Below are 18,516 nucleotides of genomic sequence, written 5' to 3'. Positions count from 1 at the left end.
CAGCTCCAGACTTAGCTGGATCAAGACAGCAGCTCATCACCAGATGCAGAGACAGAACCTCAACAGCTCCATCACCTCACTCCACTGGACTCCTGGCTCCTGCATCTGACATGTTGTGCAGGAGACCAGCTACGCCAGTGTCTGGGCCTTTATTTCTCACCACCCAGACACTGGCAAGCTGTCAGAATTATACTCTAGGGCTTTGTGAAGACAAACTGTTCATTGAATCAAGAACAAATGGTTTAAAGTTAGGCATGGTGATGCATGCCTGTAATCCCAGCTCTCAGGAGGCTGAGGCAGGAAGACGGGCAGGGTTCATGGTCAGCCTGGGCTACACAGTGAGACTGTCTCAAAATAAGGTTGTTTCTTTTTGTACATAAGGAGAGAAAGAGGGGCTGAAGAGAGGATACAGGAAACGGAAGAAAATTAAGATGTATCATGTACAAGTATGAATTCCCTATGATGAATGTGACTATGTTTATCTAAAATGAAGATATAGCACGTAAGTACAAACCCCCTATGATGTTATGTTTCTCTAAAATGCACCAACAAACTTGTTTTTAAACAGTCAATTTTAATAAGATCATCTGGCAACAAACAGTACATCAAAATTTCCTTTTATTGTAACTCAGATTTCTAAGAATCAGAAAATCTATTTATGCTTGGGGTTCATCTTAGACTTTTAAGCTTTTAAAATAGAGTAGATTTGAGACCTACTAGAGCCCTCTGGGTCAATCAAAACGCAAAGTGTGTCGACATCCTTCGTTTGAACTACAGATTGTCTAAGACTCAGGCCTCCACTAACTGTGTATTCTACTCACTCCCTATTCTAGCGTTCTCAGAAGGATCCCATTGATGAGTGACACAAAAGCTGCACGAGCACTTGAAAGGCACGCTTCTTGGTTTATCCTGAAAGAAATAAGACAGATTAACTGGGATATTACATCCAAGAAATGTCATACATAACTCTCAAATCTACTATTTTATTAAGAAATATTTTGGAATAAAGAGTATCAAAATACAAGGCAGAGGGCTGGGGATTTAGCTCAGGTGCACACAAGTGCCTGCTTGGCAAGGGCAAGTTCATGAGTTCGATCCCCAGTACAAAAAACAAGCCAGGCATGATGGTGCACACCTTGTAATCCCAGCTCTCAGGAGTGAATGGGAGGCATCTGCTTAGCATGTGTGAGTGAGGTCCTGAGTGTGCTCTCCAGCACTGGGGGGAAAAAAGAAAACTAAAATAACAGGTACCAAACTGGACATGATGGTGCACTCGGTACCCTGCAATTCCAACACTCTGGGGGGCTGAGTCAGGAAAAATCACCACTTTTAGCCCAGCTGAGCAATTCAGCCACCTAGTGAGACCCCAAAAGTCTCAATAAAATGTAGAAGGGATGGGGGCGGAGCTCAGTGCCAGGCCCAGGCTCCAGCTGCACACCTCCTCCCCCCCAATCAACGTGGACAGAATAGTGGGAGACAGCTCGCCAGTTCCCTCCAGTCTCCAGACAGAGCCCCGAGCACAGCACTTGCCTTGACACCCTTCGGACTCTTGTTTCTCACTATTCCTCTGAGGAACTGCATAAAGAGAAAAAAAACTCATCTGAAACTAGCAAGAAAGTCACACACGAAGACACAGTCAAGGGGTGTCTTGAAGGGCCCGCCCCAGCCCACCTGGGGCTGGCACACTCACCAGCCAGGGCTCGGCCCTGAGCAGCCTACGTATCAGCCGGTCCCTGCGCAGCTCAGACTGCACGGTGCGCACACCGCGCCTGCGCAAGAGGGGAGGCACCCGCCGCAGGTTCGGTTCCTGGCGCCGTCGGTCGCGCCTGTCTTCTCTGTCCTCGCTCTGGTCATCCCGCAGTTGTGGTGGCGACACCTCGAATGGAGTAGGGCGCAGCGCACCAGGATTGAGAGTCAGGTTGCTGAAGTCTGTGACCAGCACTTCTGAGCCCTCTGCAAAAAAGCCGGAGATGCATAGGCACCTGTGAGACCCAGGGTGGCCCGCGAGTCATTACTGGGGTCCTGGGGGGAGGTCGCCATCCCCGGGTGCTGCACCAATGAGGGATATCACTGCAATACCATGGTCTGACATTTAGGGCCCACTGCCAAGGCCCACTGAACGCCTCGCCAGAGTGTGTGTCGGACCTGCACTGGGAATCCAAATGGTTGTCATTCTCTCTTTCTTGGTATTAGATTTCATTCATTGTTTCACTACAGGGTCTCTACAGTTCAGGCTGGCTTTCAACTGGCAGCGATTATCCTGCTGGAACGAGAGGTCTGAGGCCCACACCTGAAGTGCTGGCTGTCTTAAATCCAGCATTTTAAAACTGAGTGTGAGCACCTGTAATCTTGGGCTGAGGCAGGAGGATCCTAAATTCAAGCCCAGCCAGACCCTCTCTCAAAATAAAAAAGGGCAGGAATGTAGCTCAGTACAAAGGCCCTGGGTTCAGGCCCAGACAGGGAGAGAAAACAGGAAACGTTACTTTGGGCAGTAAGGCCCTCTTCCTTTCCTGTTCCTGAGACCCTGTCCACACCTGCTGCACAGCCACGGAACAAAAAGCCTCAGTTTCAAAAGGTCAGTAAAAGGCAGACTGAAGGAGAGAGAGATTGAAGACATGGGTTAACCTTTTCAGGTTAACCTTAATTTTTCTTTCCTACTAAGTTAACTCAAACTCTTGTCAAGACTTGGAGTGGTGGCACGTGTCTGTAACCCCAGCACTAGAGGCTGAGGCAGGCGGATCAGTGTGAGGTGGAGGTCAGTCTGAGTCTGCAGGCACAACCTAGCTCAGGCAGGGGCGGTCAGGCCCACTTCTAGTCCCACAGTGGGTAGTTTGGGTCGTTAACCTGGGGCATCAACCACCGTCCCCCACACCCACCCAGCCCGGCCTGCCTTCTGAGGAACAGTTTCTAATGCAAAAATGAGTTCCCCACAGAAGATCCCAGGGATCTGAGACCTGACCGACAGCTTCCCTGAAAAGTTTTCTAAGAAAGCAGCCATGAGCCGGTGTGCGAAGCAGGCCTGTAATCCCAACCCTCTGGGAGGCAGAGGCAAGAGGATCACAAATCTGAGCCCAATTTGAGCAATCTGAGGATTTAAGGAGACATTATGTCTACAAACAGAAGCAAAACAAAACAAAACCAACCCAGCGCCCCGCGGTCAAGCCCTCACTGCTCATTTACATTACACAGTCCTGCCTGCTGCTTCTTACAAGCAGACACTTTTCACCCTTCTGCCTTTTCTATTAACATTCCAAAGGAGAAAGGCCACTCGACAGCCACTTCGAAAAAGCTACTGGCAATTCTTCAGTTTTTCCCCTTCCTGACCCCACTAACCCACGAGCTCCCCAGGGATCGGCGGTCCCTTTCCAGGCTCTCGGGGCCCTTCAGGTGAGAGGGGACCTGGGGCCCAGGCTAAAGCCACCCCTTCCCAGCCTGTTCACCTGCGTCCCGCGGCGAGGTCTCCTCGTAGGCCATCGGAAGAGGCTGCGGGCTCGGGGTTGGAGACGCAGGCTCCATGGGCTGAGTGCTGAGCTCTCCGGAGCTCGCTACAGTGTGGCGGGGAGGAGCTCCAGGCCCTGAGGCAGACTCACCTCCAAGGCCAAAGCAGACAGAGAAACCAGCTAGTCTCCAAACCCGTAGGGCCTCCTTTTAAAACAGCCCAGATAAGCCCGCCTTCCAGGTATTTTAATGTTAATAGAGGGATGATTAAAGGGTCCACCTGGGTAAGGCAGATGGGCGTGGTGAGGCCTGATAGGATAATTCATCCTCTCTTTGTCTCAGTAATCATATCCCTGTAGGCGGGGTGGTGCATGCTTGTGTAATCCCAGCAATGGGAAGGCTGAGGCAGGAGAGTGGCACATTACAGCCCAGCCTGGGCTCTGCCTCAGTGTACAATGATGATGATTAATAATAACACAATGGGGCTGAGTACGTAAAGAACCTGGGTTCAACCCTCAGTACCACCGAAAGAAGGTAAATAAATACATAATCATATTCAAACTGGGTGTGTGAACCCAACACCCTGGGAGGCTGAGGCAGGAGAATCACAAATTCCAGTTTAACGTGGGCTGGTGACATAGTGAGAGCCTATCTCAAGAATTTTTAAAGAAAAAAAATTTTTTTAGAGACTGGGTCTCACCCTCCTGGAACTATGGAGTAGCCCAGCTGGCCTCCAAATTTGGGGTTACTCTTTTATGCCTCAGCCTCCAAAGGGCTGAGATTATAGGCATGCACCACAAGGGGCTTTACATTTCCTATTTTGAAATAGGTTCTAATTCGCTAAATTGCTCAAGATGGGTTTGAACTTGTGATCCTCCTGCTTCAGCCTCCCAAGTGCTGGACTTAGTTCTGGGCTATCAGGCATCTGGGCTACCAGACCAGGTTTAGGTGTGCATTTTTAAATAAGTATTAATTCTGGGTTGTTTCACAGGCTATAAATTTAATCACAGCTAACATTTCTGAGCAATCAAACTTTATAAATCGGTACTATCTGCACACCAAAGAAATAGCTGGCTGGAGCTCCAGCAGAGCCTCAAAACTGCCCTGGCCGCCTGGGGCAGGTGGGGACCTCCACGCCCCGATGCGCCCCTGGTTCCCCCACTCAGATGCCTCTGCCTTCCTCTTTGGCTGAACGCTAAAAACAGACTCAATTGTTTGTTTTTTGTAATAAACAAAAGCTGAAGATCTGGGATCCAGAAATACGTTAGTGGCTGGGGAAGTGGGTCAGCGGTGGAGCGCTTCAGACCCGAGGTTCAGCCCTAGCACCGAAAATAGAAAAATTAGTGGGGTTCGGGTCCTGCCACAGGACTTGGCCGCGTGGGTCTCGAAGGTGGAGTCCCCCTGGCAGCCAAGCCCAGCAGCACGCGGTTCCCTGGGGTGTACGATGCCCGGCTCACCCAGACCTCGGGATCAGCCCGCAGCTGTTCCTTTGGTGCCAGCGATCGCCACGGCCCCATGCTTTAGTTTTGAAAAACGGAATCAGTTTCTCTTCATCAGTGATAATTTCCAGAATTATAACATACAGCTGGTGGGGGGTTGGGCTGGCTGGTTAGAAGGCAGTGAGGAGAAAGCAGCTGCGAAACGCGCAACTCCTTTAGGAGTCTAAGTCCTCCCGGCATGGGGTGCCCACCTGCGACCCCAACCGCTGGGAGGCAAATGCAGAGGCGTTTCCCCAGCCTGGGGATTAAGTAACATAGCATAGAAAAAAGGAGGTGGAGCCAGCCTATGTCCTGGGTCCCAGTCCTAGTACAAAAAAAAAAAAAGAAAAAAGAAAAAAAGAAAGAAAAACAAAAGAAGGAAAGTGAAAGAAATACTGGGCTCTTTCCCAGACACTAATTAGATAATTTAAAGGAGCAGTTGTTGCCAGGCAAGATGGTACCCCTAGCGTCTTTTTGGAGAGGGTGAAGCAGGAGGATCAGAGCACAAATTGGGGTTCCACCGAAGCAATTTAATGAGACCCCATCAAAACAATTTTTTTTAAAGGACTGGGGATGTAGCTCAGTGTGATGCTCTACCACAACCACCCGAAAAATTTGAAAATAAAAGCCAATTGTGGTGGCACAGTCCAGTAATCACAGCACTCTGGAAGGCTGAGACAGGAGGGTCAAAAATTTGAACCCAGTTTGTAATTTAGTAGCTTAGTGAGACTTTGTCTCAAAAATAAAATCAAAACGAGGGGCAGGGATATACCTAAAACAAACAAAAACAAAACTGAAGACACTAATTTCAATTTCCAGTGCAGGGTGGAACTGGGGGGAATTTAAAGTTTAGGGGTGGGGAGTAGTGGTAGAGCCTTGCCTAGCGTATCCAAGTCCCTGGGTTGGGTCCTTGTACTGCAATATATATATGCAATATATATATATGCAATATATATATATGTATATAAAACTGAGCTATAAGAAAGCAGAACAAAGCTGGACGTGGGAGTGTATGGTTGTGATCTTAGCTACACAGACAAGAGAATCACAAGTCTGAGCCCAGTATGGCAATTGAGGGAGACTGTTTCAAAGCAAAGGACCTGAGGGCTGGAGATGAGCTGACCACAGTAGTGTGGACCTGTAAGCCTAGCACTCTGGTAGGTTGAGGCAGAAGGATTGCAAATTGGAACCCAGGCTGGATGATTTAGCAATTTAACTAGACCCAGTTTCAAAATAAAAATAAACAAAGGCTGGAGGTATAGCTCACTGCAAAGGCCCTGGGTTCCATCTCCAGTACCCCAGCAGTGCAAAACAAAGCAAATGTCTGTGGATGGCTATGGGCCACTGTGGCCTATAGAATAGGCAGGGGCCCACTGGCCCTACTCTTCCCTTTTTTTTTTTTTCATCTTTTTCTTCTTTCTTTCTCTCCTTCCTTTACTCTCTCTCTCTCTCTCTCTCTTTCTGTCCTTTTACAGAAGATGGGATCACAGATATTCAGCCATAGCCTGAGGCAGAAAAAATGGAGAGCTAGGGAAAGCAAAGAAGCCAGGCTTTTGGGAAGGGTCAAAGCCACCCAAGGTCATCTGTCTCTGTTTACACAGTCAGGCCTGTTTGCTGGTCTCTCAATCCATCACTGCCAAATCCTTGAAGATACTGTAAGTCCATAAATTAACCTAGGTGATAAAGAAAATGGGGGCAACCTCATTGATTAACAGATTTATAGGCTTCAAATAATGTTTTGGGGAAAACATGTTTGATCACTCACCTTTTAAAAAAAAAGTTATGCAATGCATTCCCCTAAATTTTTTTTTTTTGTTGTTGTTGTTTATCGGTACCAGGGATCAAACTCATGACTGCCTGCTTACAAGGCAGGCACTTATGCCACTGAGCTAAATCCCCAGCCCCTCCCCTAAAATTTTTTCTGTGTTCAATTATAGTATTTTGTTGGTACATTTGAGGTATGTGATGATCACCTTGCTCCTGGGAGTTTGTACATAACACAGCTTGGTTCGCTTTTTATCCCTTTCCCCTCCTCTTTTTCCCCTCTGATTACTCAGTTTAAAGGAGCCCCCCCTTACCAACACCCTTACCAGCACTCCGAAGGCTGATGCAGGAGGATCCCTGTGATTTGGGAGAGTGTCAGCTTTTTTTGAGGGTTTCACCATATAGTTCAGGCTGACTTTGAACTCATTTTGTATCCTAGGCTGGCCTTGAACTTGCGGCGATCCTCCTGCCTCAGCCTTCTGAGTGCTCTGTTACAGGCAACTGAGCTAGTTAGAAATATAGGCAGTCAGACGGGGCTAGGCCCTCAAAGAAGCCTGGCACAGAGGTCCGGATGTCTGATGATCTTGGAGGAGACACACACCTCTTGCTGTGGGCCAGATCTCAGGACAGAAGGCAAAACAAATGCAACCACACCCTTATGTATAACCCTTAGGGATTTAGTCTTGATCACTTTGAGAAGTCAGGAGTCACCATTCCAATCTAGGGAAGAGTCACTCTTTCTAAAAATGCCCACTCTCTATGTGACTTGCTTTCTCATTTGTCCCTAATGTAATCAATTTTACACAGGTATTAATCTTATTGGCTAAACATAGCAAGTTCCCAGTTTTCTCCCATTTTAGACCTGCCTTACCTCATGCTTTTATTCTATAAAAATCCTGAGAAAATACAGATCTTTGGCAGCCAACTTGTTACCCCTTCTGTCTCTCTCCCCAACAGTAGCTTTCTTTCTCTCAATAAATATATTCTGCTCTTAACCTCCATTGTTCCTAAAATTCATTCTTTAATTTTAGAGAACACGAGCTCATACCGGGCATAAGGTAGGCCAGGAGTTTCATTCCCCTGTATCACTAGGATCACAGGCATTTGCCGCTTACCCAGGTTGCTGTGAAGTTGAGGCCACCCTGGGCTACATAGTGAGTTCAAAGCCAGTCTGATCTACATAGCTACAACCTGTCTCAGAAATCAAAAACAAAAACAAAGTAAAGGGAGGCACCTCCAGGACCCCATGTATTTCGATTCCCAGTGACCCCCCAACACAAGAACTCATAAATGGAGGATCGCCAGGAGTTTGAGGCCTGCCTGAGCTGAGGCTGAGGACAGTGAGACTGTCCAAAAAAAAAAAAAAAAACCTCCACAACCCAGAACACACTGCACCCCTCTCTTAAGCACCCACACTTGTTTTCTGTATGTACTGCTTTGACTCTGCCTGTGTGACTGTCATTGATGTGTGCTGAAATTCTTTTTTTTTAAAACAGCATCTGACTGTGTAGCCCAGGCTGACTTTTAACTCAAGATTGTCCTGCTTCAGCCTCCTGAGTACTGGGTCTTAAATGCTTCCTGTGTGAGGAGAGTGTGCAGCTTTACTCCACAGAGGTGGCCTGGCTACGTGAGCTCACTGTTTGAGAAGACCTGTTGGGCCCAGCTGACAACAGACAGGTCGCCAGTCCTTGGAACCCTGTGTCCTGGGACGCATTGCTACACTTTTATCTCCTCTGGGGTGATAGGAGTTCATTAATGGGTGAAGGACTAAGACTTCACTGGGTTACTGAGGAATTTCAGCTTGGGAGCAGTACTGGTGCTGAGCTTCAGAGATCTGATAAAAATGGGTTAAAGTACATAGTAATGTATCACCACAACTCCTTATCGGTAGCTCTACAACACTTTGGGGTGCATGTGAACCCCAATGGAACAAGCCATGAATGAAAGGATGTAGTGTTTTAGCCAAAGTGCCAGTGATCATGAAATTAAAAAAGCAGGGTTTGGTGGCATATACCTTAGTCCTAAGGACTCAGGAGGCTGAAGCAGGAAGATCACAAGTTTGAGGTCAGCCTGGGCAACCCAGCAAGACACTAAAATGAAAAGACAAAAGGTTCTGGGGATGTAGCTCCATGTTGCTCAGTGGTAAAGCACCTTAGAGTTCAAGCCCCAGTATCTAAACCAAAGGTCAAAAACTTTGCCCAAGGCTTCTGGAGGCTTCTACCAGTGGAAGGAGATGACAAACTAAGGATTTCAGTCAATCATGCAACCCTAACAAACATCTGAGCCTGGCATGGTGGCACAGGCCTACACTTCTAGCACTCTGGATGCTGAGGTGGGAGGATCACCAGGAGTTTCAGGCCAGCTTGGGCTATGTAGTGAGTTCAAGACCAGCCTGAACTACATAGCAACACTCTGTCTCAAAAAACAACTAAGCACCAACACCTGGGAGGCTGAGGCAAGAGGATTGCTGTGAGTTCGAGACCAGCCTGTACTACATAATGAGTTCAAGGCCAGCCTGAACTACAGAGTGAGATCCTGTTTCAAAAAACAAAAAAGCAAGCAAGCGAACAAACAACTGAAACATCAGTGTGATATAGCTCAGTGGTCCAGCTGCAGTTTAGTGTCCCAGGGGACCTGAGCCCCATCCCCTGAGCCAAAATGCAAACAGAGCAAAACAGCAACAATGGCAAAGAAATAAAGAAAAACTGGAAAATAACACGTCTATCTATTGAGCATGTATTCTGATTTATCCAGGCAGAGGGATTAAATCAGTGACACAGAAAGAAATCCCTGTGCGGTTCAGTTCCATCTCCAGTACCAGAGGGAGGAGGAAGAGAGGGGAGGATCCTAAGCATCTTCCGAAGCAAAGAACTAGCTGGGTGTGGTGGTGCACACCTGCCATCCTCCCCCTCAGGAGGCTGAGGCAGGAGAACACAAATCTGAGTCCCGGCCTAGAGATGCAATAAACCCTGTCTCAAAAACAAAAAGAAAAAGAAAAGCAAAGAACTCACACAGGCCTGCAATAGTTTTCAGAAAAGTTCTAAACCCTCTACATCCACTCTTTCTTTTTCCTGTCTTCCTTTCTTTGTGTTGTGTTTCCTTGTGCTTTACTTCTGCTCATTCTGGGAATTGAACCCAGGGCCTTCACACGAAGATACAGAGCTACATCCCCAGTCCTTTTTCGTTTTTTAGAGAGGACCTCACTGTGTAGTAGTGCAGGCTAACCTCAAACTCACGGCAATCCTCCTGCCTCGGCTTTGTGAGTGGTGGGATTACAGGTGTGTGCAACCACACCCAGCTTCCAGACCTTCTTTAATCTTGTAAATTTTAAGACAAGGTCTTTTGAGCTGCTCAGTGGGTTTGAGTTTGTGTTCTTCCTGCCCCAGCCTCCCAAGCACTGACATGCAGAATTTTGTTTTGTTTTGTTTTGTTTTTTGTTGTTTGGGTACCGGGGATCGAACTCACGATCTCATGCTTGCCAGGCAAGTGCTTATTCTGCTGATATTTTCTACCTTTACCTAATTTGGTTTTGTTTTATTCATGCTAGTCAGTCATTCTACCGTCTCCAGCTCTCTTATCTACTTGAATTTGTAAATTTACTCAACTGTTAAACATTTTTATATGGGATATGACTATTCTTCTCTCTCTCTCTCTCTCTCTCTCTCTCTCTCTATATATATATATATATATATATATATACATATATATATACATATATATATATATATATTTTTTTTTTTAGGCAGATTTATTTACGTCAATGAACACTGATCGGGATCATCCCCAGAATATCACGCCTGACGTCTGACGGTCTGAGGCCTGTGTAGGATAACCCAGTGGGAAGTGCAGAGGCAGAACAGCTTGTGAGTTGGGGTTGGTTTATACATTGTGCACAGCCAATTAAGCATCACAGTGGCTGTTTTTTTTTTAATCCATTTTATTTCAAGGATAGAAAAAAGAAGGAGGAGAAGAAGAAAAAGGGGAATAAGAAGACAAAGAGGAAGGAGAAGAAACTACAACAAAATTTTTTTTTTGATTTTTTTTTTTTTTATTTAAGAGGAAAAAGAGAAAAACACAAAACAAACCAAAGCGGCGCAAGGGTACACGCAATACAGAACTACAAAACAAAACAAAACAAAACAAAACAAAAAACCATAACAGTAAGAAATTACCTGCTAGTAGATTACACACTATTTTCTTGAAAATAGTTCCTCAAATCACAGTATCAAAGAACACAAGGTGGACATTCAAACAGGGAGACTGCAAACAGCTGTGTTCAATGTTCCAAAAACATTGATAAAGTCAGCTATTTAACACCCCCAAATACACTTGCTGTTATATCCGTTAGAGCTCCTTTTCTTTTTTTTTTTTTTCCCTCTCTTTTTTACAACAAAATTTACACATCTTGGATTTTATTACTCCTTAGTGCTTATTACTTTTTTTGGGGGGGGGAGAATACAGTCAAATATGGCAAAACAAAGCTGTCAGTCAATACCAAGGATAGACGTAGCACATGGTGTAGAACAGAGTACAAGTTTATCAACAATGGTTATCAACGTTGTCCCTTGTTTCCTTAAAAAGAATTGTCTATCTTATTAGATATTATAAAGTTGGACAAAACAGTAGAGAACAAGACCAATAAAACTTAGGCATTGTAAACATTACAGGACTTCCAAAGAAGACAATAGTCAAACCAGAATGGGTATCTTAGTGAATCTTATTGTCTTCAAAGTAGTTGCCTATGTCTTCAAACTTGATACTATCATATAGAATGGAACAGAGTCTAATCAGTCAAAACAAGATCGTGGGAGTACTACAGGACTTCAAAACAAGTTAATAGGAAATCGAAAAGAGTTACTATTTATATATCCTAATTTTTTTGAATTTTTTCTTTAATTAAGACAAACATAAGAAATGACTAAATAATTTTTTTTTGAAACAATAAGGGGAGATTGAGATAAAACAGGACATAACAATATAACAATAGAGGTCACAGCATGACTGTTTCAATAACCTAGTACTTCACCACCTTATAACCTGACTTAATAGTAGTTACCATAGTGTCTTTTTCCTTGAAATATTTGGGTAAAACTTCATATACTCTAGCTTCAAATATTTTCATATCAAGAAGCCCAGAATAAAGCCTTTCTAATTAATGAGTGAAAACTTTATAAGGCTTCAAGGCCACCTAATGGGGAATCATGATTACCACATATTTTTATATATTTGAATCATTACTTACATTAGGGAAACTATTCGGTGTTCACACATGCGAGATTGATTTATTTCACTTATGAGTATGGTCTCAAGCTGTGCCCATTTATTGATAAATATCTCAATGTGATCCTTCTTTATAGCTGAATAATACTCCATTGTATAGAAATACCACAACTTTTTTATCCATTCCTCAGTTGATGGGCACTTGGGTTGTTTCCAAGATCTGGCGATTACAAATTGTGCTGCTATAAACATAGGTGCACATATATCACTGTGGTATGATGCTTTCAGTTCTTCTGGGAATATGCCTAGAAGTGGAATAGCTGGAATAAATGGGATTTCCAGTCCCAACTTTTTGAGAAATCTCCAGACAGATCTCCACAAAGGCTGTACCAGTCTACACTCCCACCAGCAGTGCAGGAGAGTTCCTTTTTCCCCACAGCCTCTCCAGCATTTGTACTACAACAAAATTTTAAAACATGTCAGTCAGGATATATGTTTTATTTTTTTAAAATTTTATTGAAAAGGAAAAAGAGAAAAAACAAAACAAAACAAAGCGGTGTAAGGGTACAAGTAATACACAACTACAAAAAAAAAACAGTAAGAAATCACCTGTTAATAGATTGCATATTATCATCTTAGAGATAGTTGCTCAAGTCACAGTATCAAAGCATACAAAGTGGACATTCAAACAGAGAGACTGCAAACAGTTGTGTTCAATGATCCAACCAAAAACATTAATTATATGGTCAGCTATTTAACACCCCTAAACACACTTGCTGTTGTATCTTTTAGAGCACTTTTTTTTCCTTCTCTTTTTTACAACAAAATTTACACATTTTGGGTTTTATTACTCCTTAGTTCTTATTACTTTTGGGGGGGGAGAATAAAGTCAAATATGGGAAAACAAAGCTGTCAGTCAAAACCAAGGATAGACATAGCACACGATGTAAAACAGAGTACAAGGTTATCAACAATGGTTACCATAATGTCTCTTGTTTCCTTAAAAAGAATTGTCTGTCTCATTAGGTATTATAAAGTTGAACAAAACAGTAGAGAACAAGACCAATAAAACTTAAGCATTGTAAACATTACAGGACTTCCAAAGGAGACAATAGTAAACCAGAATGGGCATCTTAGGGAATCTTATTGCCTTCAAAGTAGTTGCATATATCCTCAAACTTGATACTATCATACAGAACGGAAGAGTCTAATCAGTCAAAACAAGATAATGAGAGTATTACAGGACTTCAAAACAAGTTAATAGGAAATCAAAAAAGTTACTATTATATATCCTGCTAATTTTTAAATTTTTCGCCTTAATTAAAAAGCCCATAAAAATAACTAAATAATTTTTTAATGAATAGGGGAGAGATTGAGATAAAAGAGGACATAACAATATAACAATACAGGTCAAAGCATGACTGTTTCAGCAACCTAGTGCTTCACCACCAAATAACCCGACTTAATAGTAGTTACCATAGTGTCTCTCTTTTTCCTTGAAATATTTGAGTAAAGCTTCATATACTATAGCTTCAAATATTTCCATATCAAGAAGCCCAGAATAAAGCCTTTACAATTAATAAGTGAAAACTTTATAAGGCTTCAAGGCCACATAATGGGGTATCAGGATTACTACATATTATATATTTGAATCATTATTTACATTAGGGAAACTATTCGGTATTCACACATGCGAGATTGATTTATTTCACTTATGAGTATGGTCTCAAGCTGCGCCCATTTATTGATAAATATCTCAATGTGATCCTTCTTTATAGCTGAGTAATACTCCATTGTATAGAAATACCACAACTTTTTTAGCCATTCCTCAGTTGATGGACACTTGGGTTGTTTCCAACATCTGGCGATTACAAATTGTGCTGCTATAAACATAGGTGCACATATATCACTGTGGTATGATGCTTTCAGTTCTTCTGGGAATATGCCTAGAAGTGGAATAGCTGGAATAAATGGGACTTCCAATCCCAGCTTTTTGAGAAATCTTCAGACTGACCTCCACAAAGGTTGTACCAGTCTACACTCCCACCAACAGTGTAGGAGAGTTCCTTTTTCCCCACAGCCTCTCCAGCATTTGTTGTTGTTGGTTTTCTTGATCCTGGCCATTCTTTCAGGAGTGAGGTGGTATCTCAGTGTGGTTTTAATTTGCATTTCTCTAATGACCAATGATGATGAACATTTTTAAATGTATTTATTTGCCATTTGTATTTCTTCATCTGAGAAGTGCGTATTCATCTCAGATGCCTATTTTTAGATTGGATCTTTGAATTTTGGGGGTCTGAGTTTTTTTAATTCTTTATATGTTTTAGACAAGAGTCCCTTGTCTGAGAGAGAGTTCACTAAAATCTTTTCCCAGATTGTGGGTTTTCTTTTCACTATGCTGGAGATTTCTTTTGACATGCAGAAACTTTTTAATAAGAAGTGATCCCAGTTATTGATTCTGGGAAGTATTTCCTGTGCAGTTTGAGTCCTGTTCATGAATTCTCTACCTACTCCTATGTCTTCAAGGTTTCTACCCAATTTGTCATCCAATAGATTTAGTGTTTCTGTTTTAATATTCAGATCTTTGACCCATTTAGATTTTAATTTAGTACATGGTGATAGACATGGGTCTAGCTTTAGTTTTTGGCCAATGGAGAGCCAGTTTTTCCAGCCCCATTTATTAAAGAGAATGTTGTTATTCCAGTGAACCTGCTTGGCTCCTTTACCAAAGATAAGGTGGTTGAGTGTGTTTGTAGTTGTGGTTGTATCTTCTAATCGATTCCATTGATCTTCGGCTCTGTTTTGATTCCAATACCATGTTGACTTTACTAATGTTGCTTTGTAGTATAACTTGAAGTCAGGGATTGTGATGCCTCCTGCCTTGCCTTTGCTGCTTAGAATTGCCTTTGCTATTCTAGGTCTCTTCTGGTTCCAAATGAATTTTAGGAGTGATTTCTCTAGATCTATAAGGTGTGTTGATGGTATTTTTATTGGGATTGCATTGAATCTGTATAACAGTTTTGGGAGAATGGCCATTTTCACAATGTTTGTTCTTCCTATCCATGAGCAAGGGATGTCTTTCCATTTTCTGAGATCATCTTCCATTTCTTTTTTCAGTATATTATAATTTTCACTGTATAAGTCTTTTACTTCTTTCGTAAGAGTAATTCCTAAATATTTCATTTTTTTGCTTGCTAATGTGAAGAGTGTGGTTTCTCTTATTTCCCTTTCTGTGATTTTGTTGTTCCTGTATAGGAATGCTATTGATTTCTGAGTATTAATTTTGTATCAGCTACATTACTGAATTTATGTATTGTATCTAAGAGTCTTTTAATGGAGTTTAGGGGGTCTTCTATGTAGAGTATCATGTCATCTGCAAACAATGATAATTTAACTTCTTCTTTTCCTGTTTTTACTCCTTTTATTTCTCTCTCTTGCCTAATTGCCCTGGCTAGTACTTCCAGTACTATATTAAATAGGAATGGTGATAAAGGACATCTTTGTCTTGTGCCTGATTTTAAAGTAAAGGCTTTCAATTTTAGGCCATTTGGTATGATGCTGGCTGTTGGTTTGTCATAAATGGCCTTTATTATATTGAGGTAAAGACCATGTATTCCAATTTTCTGTAAAGTTCTTATCATGAATGAATGTTGGACCTTATTGAAGGCTTTTTCTGCATCTATAGAAATGATCATGTGATTCTTACTTTATTGATATGGTGAATTGCATTTATTGATTTATGTATGTTGAACCATCCTTGCACTCCTGGGATGAATCCCACTTGGTCATGATGTATAATCTTCTTGATGATTTGCATCCTATTTGCCAATATTTTATTGAGGATTTTTGCATCTGTGTTCATTAGGGAGATCTGTCTATAGTTCTCTTTTTTTAGTTGGGTCTTTCTCAGGTTTTGGTACTAGAGTAATATTTGCTTCCAGGAATGACTTAGGAAGGATTGCTTCCCTTTCAATTTCATTGAATAGTTTGAGGAGTGTCGGCATTAGGTCTTCTTTGTATTTCTTGTAGAATTCTGCAGTGAATCCATCTGGGCCTGGGCTCTTCTTTGTAGGTAAGGACTTAATTACATTTTCAATTTCATTAACAGAGGTTGGGTTATTCAACAGATTTACATCCTCTTGATCTAGCTTTGGTACTTCATATGTTTCTAAGAATCTGTCTATTTCTTCTGTGTTATCAAACCTTTGAGAGTAGAGGTTTTCAAAATAGGTGTTGATGATCTTCTGTATTTCTATTGGGTCTATAGTGATTTCACCTTTTTCATTTCTTATTGCATGAATTTGAGCTTTTTCTTCCCTTTTTTAAATAAGGTTGGCTAGGGGCTTATCGATTTTATTTATTCTTTCAAAGAACCAACTCTTTGATTCGTTGATTCTTTGGATTGTTTTCTTAGTCTCTATTGTATTGATTTCTGCTCTGATTTTTATAATTTCCTCCCTTCTTTTGGTGTTGGGCTTGACTTGCTCTTCTTTTTTTCGCTGTTTGAGGTGTAGCATCAAGTTATTTATTTGTATTTGTTCTGATTTCCTGATGTGGGAACTCAGTGCAATAAATTTTCCTCTGAGGATGGCTTTCATTACATCCCACAAATTCTGGTAAGTTGTATCTGCATTTTCATTTTCTTGTAGGTATTGTTTAATTTCTTCTTTAATTTCTTCTGTGACCCACTGATTACTCAAGAGTGTGTTATTCAGTTTCCATGTGTTTGCGGGATTTTTGCAGTATCTTTTATCATTAATTTCTAATTTCAGAACGCTATGATCTGATAACATGCAAGGGATGATTTCAACTCTTTTGCATTTGTTTAAATATGTTCTGTGAGCTAATATATGGTCTGTTTTAGAGAATGATCCATGTACTGCTGAGAAGAATGTGTATTCTGATGTTATTGGGTGGAACATTCTGTATATGTCTATCAAATCCATTTGTTTGCAAGTGTGATTCAGTTCTGTTATTTCTTTGCTCATTTTCTGTCTGGTTGATCTGTCCCTTGGTGTCAATGGTGTATTAAGATCTCTAGTTACAATTGTGTTACTGATAATTTGAGTTTTCATTTCTGTTAATAGTTGTTTTATATAACTGGGTGCTCTGGAGTTTGGTGCATATATATTTAAGATAGTTATCTCTTCCTCTTGGAGTTTACCCCTAATGAGTATGTAGTGACCTTCTTTGACCTTTATGGTCATTGTTGTTTTAAAGTTCACGTTGTCTGCAAACAGAATGACTACACCTGCTTTTTTTTGGATTCCTGCTGCATGAAGTATTGTTTTCCATCCTTTGACTTTCAGTCTGTGAGTATCCTTCTGGGTTAGATGGGTTTCCTGTAAACAGCATATGGTTGGATTTTGTTTCTTGATCCATTCTGCTAGTCTGTTTCTTTTGATTGGTGCATTGAGACCATTTACATTAATGGTTATTACTGTTAAATGCTGGTTTATTGTTGACATGTTATCTCTCTGCTGTTGCATCTTTATCTTTCTGTTCTGTTTAATTATCTGCTTTGCTTAGTGGTTTTTTCCTTTGTGTATCTAAACTGTCTTTCAGTATTTTTTGCAGGGTTGTTTTGGTGCTCATGAAGTTCTTTAGCTGTTCTTTGTCATGGAAGTATCATATTTCACCATCAGTTTTGAATGATAGTTTTGAAGGATACATCAGTCTAGGTTGGAAATCCTTTTGCTTTAAGATCTGGAATACTTCACTCCATGCTCTTCTTGACTTTATCGTTTGTGCTGAGAAGTCTGCTGTGATTCTGATAGGTTTTCCTTTATAAGTGATCTGTCTTTTCTCTCTGACAGCTTTTAATAATCTATTCTTGTGTTGGATTTCTGGGATGGTGATTATTATACATCTGGGTGTAGTGTTATTTCGGTTATTGTGGGGGATAAGGTGTCACTTTGTAGGCCCAACCCCCTCTAACCTGCAATTTACAATAGCCGCCCTGGTATGCGAGAAGGAGGTAGAACGGGAATGCCCGTTCTCAGTGAGCCCTCACCCTCTGGAATCCATACTGTGAGCTGGCTTTGTTTTGCAGAAGTCTTGAGGAAGTGGCTGGCCACCCTTTGTGACACTAACAGCAGACAAATTAACAACATTCTTGAGCTAATGAATTTCTTCCTGGGCTAGAGAAGTTGTGAGAACTGGTTGTGATTATTTACTTCACTTAGATAGTTTTAGAATAAACATTGTAGTCTGTCACGTTGTAGCTTGCCACAAAGAATGCCTTTTCACTACTTAATTATCTGGGCTCTGTGAATTGATCGGGTTTTCTATATATGAATCCTAAAATAAAGATTGTGCGTACAGTGCAGTGCAGTGCAGTGTAACGCGGTGCAGACAGCAAAGGTGTCTCTCCTGTCTTTCTTTTCCAAGCGCTGTACCCCCCGTGTCCCGACAAGGCGTGCGTGTTTACCTTGCCCGGAGTTCAGAGTGCTCTAGACACTCACGACAAGTGGCGCCCGAATTCAGGGACTCCGAAGGTCGCTTAGGAAGGTAAGTATAATTTTATTACGGGGAAATGGGACAATCTGCTTCCTCTCCTTTCTTAAAAATTCTTAAACATTTATTATCTATATATGGCATATCGCTCAGGTCAGCT

At 42.0% G+C, this 18,516-nt stretch overlaps 1 protein-coding gene across 1 annotated transcript; it reads right to left on the bottom strand.

The window, feature by feature from the left end:
• Positions 1–554: 554 nt before the first annotated feature.
• Dppa3 (developmental pluripotency associated 3) lies at positions 555–3,661 on the bottom strand. The gene is made up of 4 exons (XM_063238159.1): positions 3,441–3,661; positions 1,691–1,953; positions 1,531–1,575; positions 555–909 (listed from the first exon to the last, which is right to left on the bottom strand). Exons 1-4 carry the CDS (start codon positions 3,514–3,516, stop codon positions 814–816), a joined length of 480 nt encoding a protein of 159 aa, XP_063094229.1. The 5' UTR covers positions 3,517–3,661; the 3' UTR covers positions 555–813.
• Between the last annotated feature and the right edge of the window lie 14,855 nt (positions 3,662–18,516).

This window comes from Cavia porcellus, unplaced genomic scaffold (genome assembly GCF_034190915.1).
Source record: "Cavia porcellus strain 051 isolate PalLab524CR breed Dunkin Hartley unplaced genomic scaffold, mCavPor4.1 scaffold_27, whole genome shotgun sequence".
Lineage (NCBI taxonomy): Eukaryota > Metazoa > Chordata > Mammalia > Rodentia > Caviidae > Cavia > Cavia porcellus.
Note: the sequence above shows the minus strand (reverse complement) of the source record. Positions and strands in the feature narration are given on the sequence as shown.

What these genes read in the sequence shown, in the direction of transcription:
- Dppa3 (XM_063238159.1), bottom strand. Translation starts at nt 3,516, where the DNA reads ATGGAGCCTGCGTCTCCAACCCCGAGCCCGCAGCCTCTTCCGATGGCC. An exon ending in GACCTCGCCGCGGGACGCAG is followed by an intron (nt 1,954 to 3,440) that starts GTGAACAGGCTG and finishes GCTTTTTTGCAG; the next exon opens with AGGGCTCAGAAGTGCTGGTC. An exon ending in TCAGGGCCGAGCCCTGGCTG is followed by an intron (nt 1,576 to 1,690) that starts GTGAGTGTGCCA and finishes CTCTTTATGCAG; the next exon opens with TTCCTCAGAGGAATAGTGAG.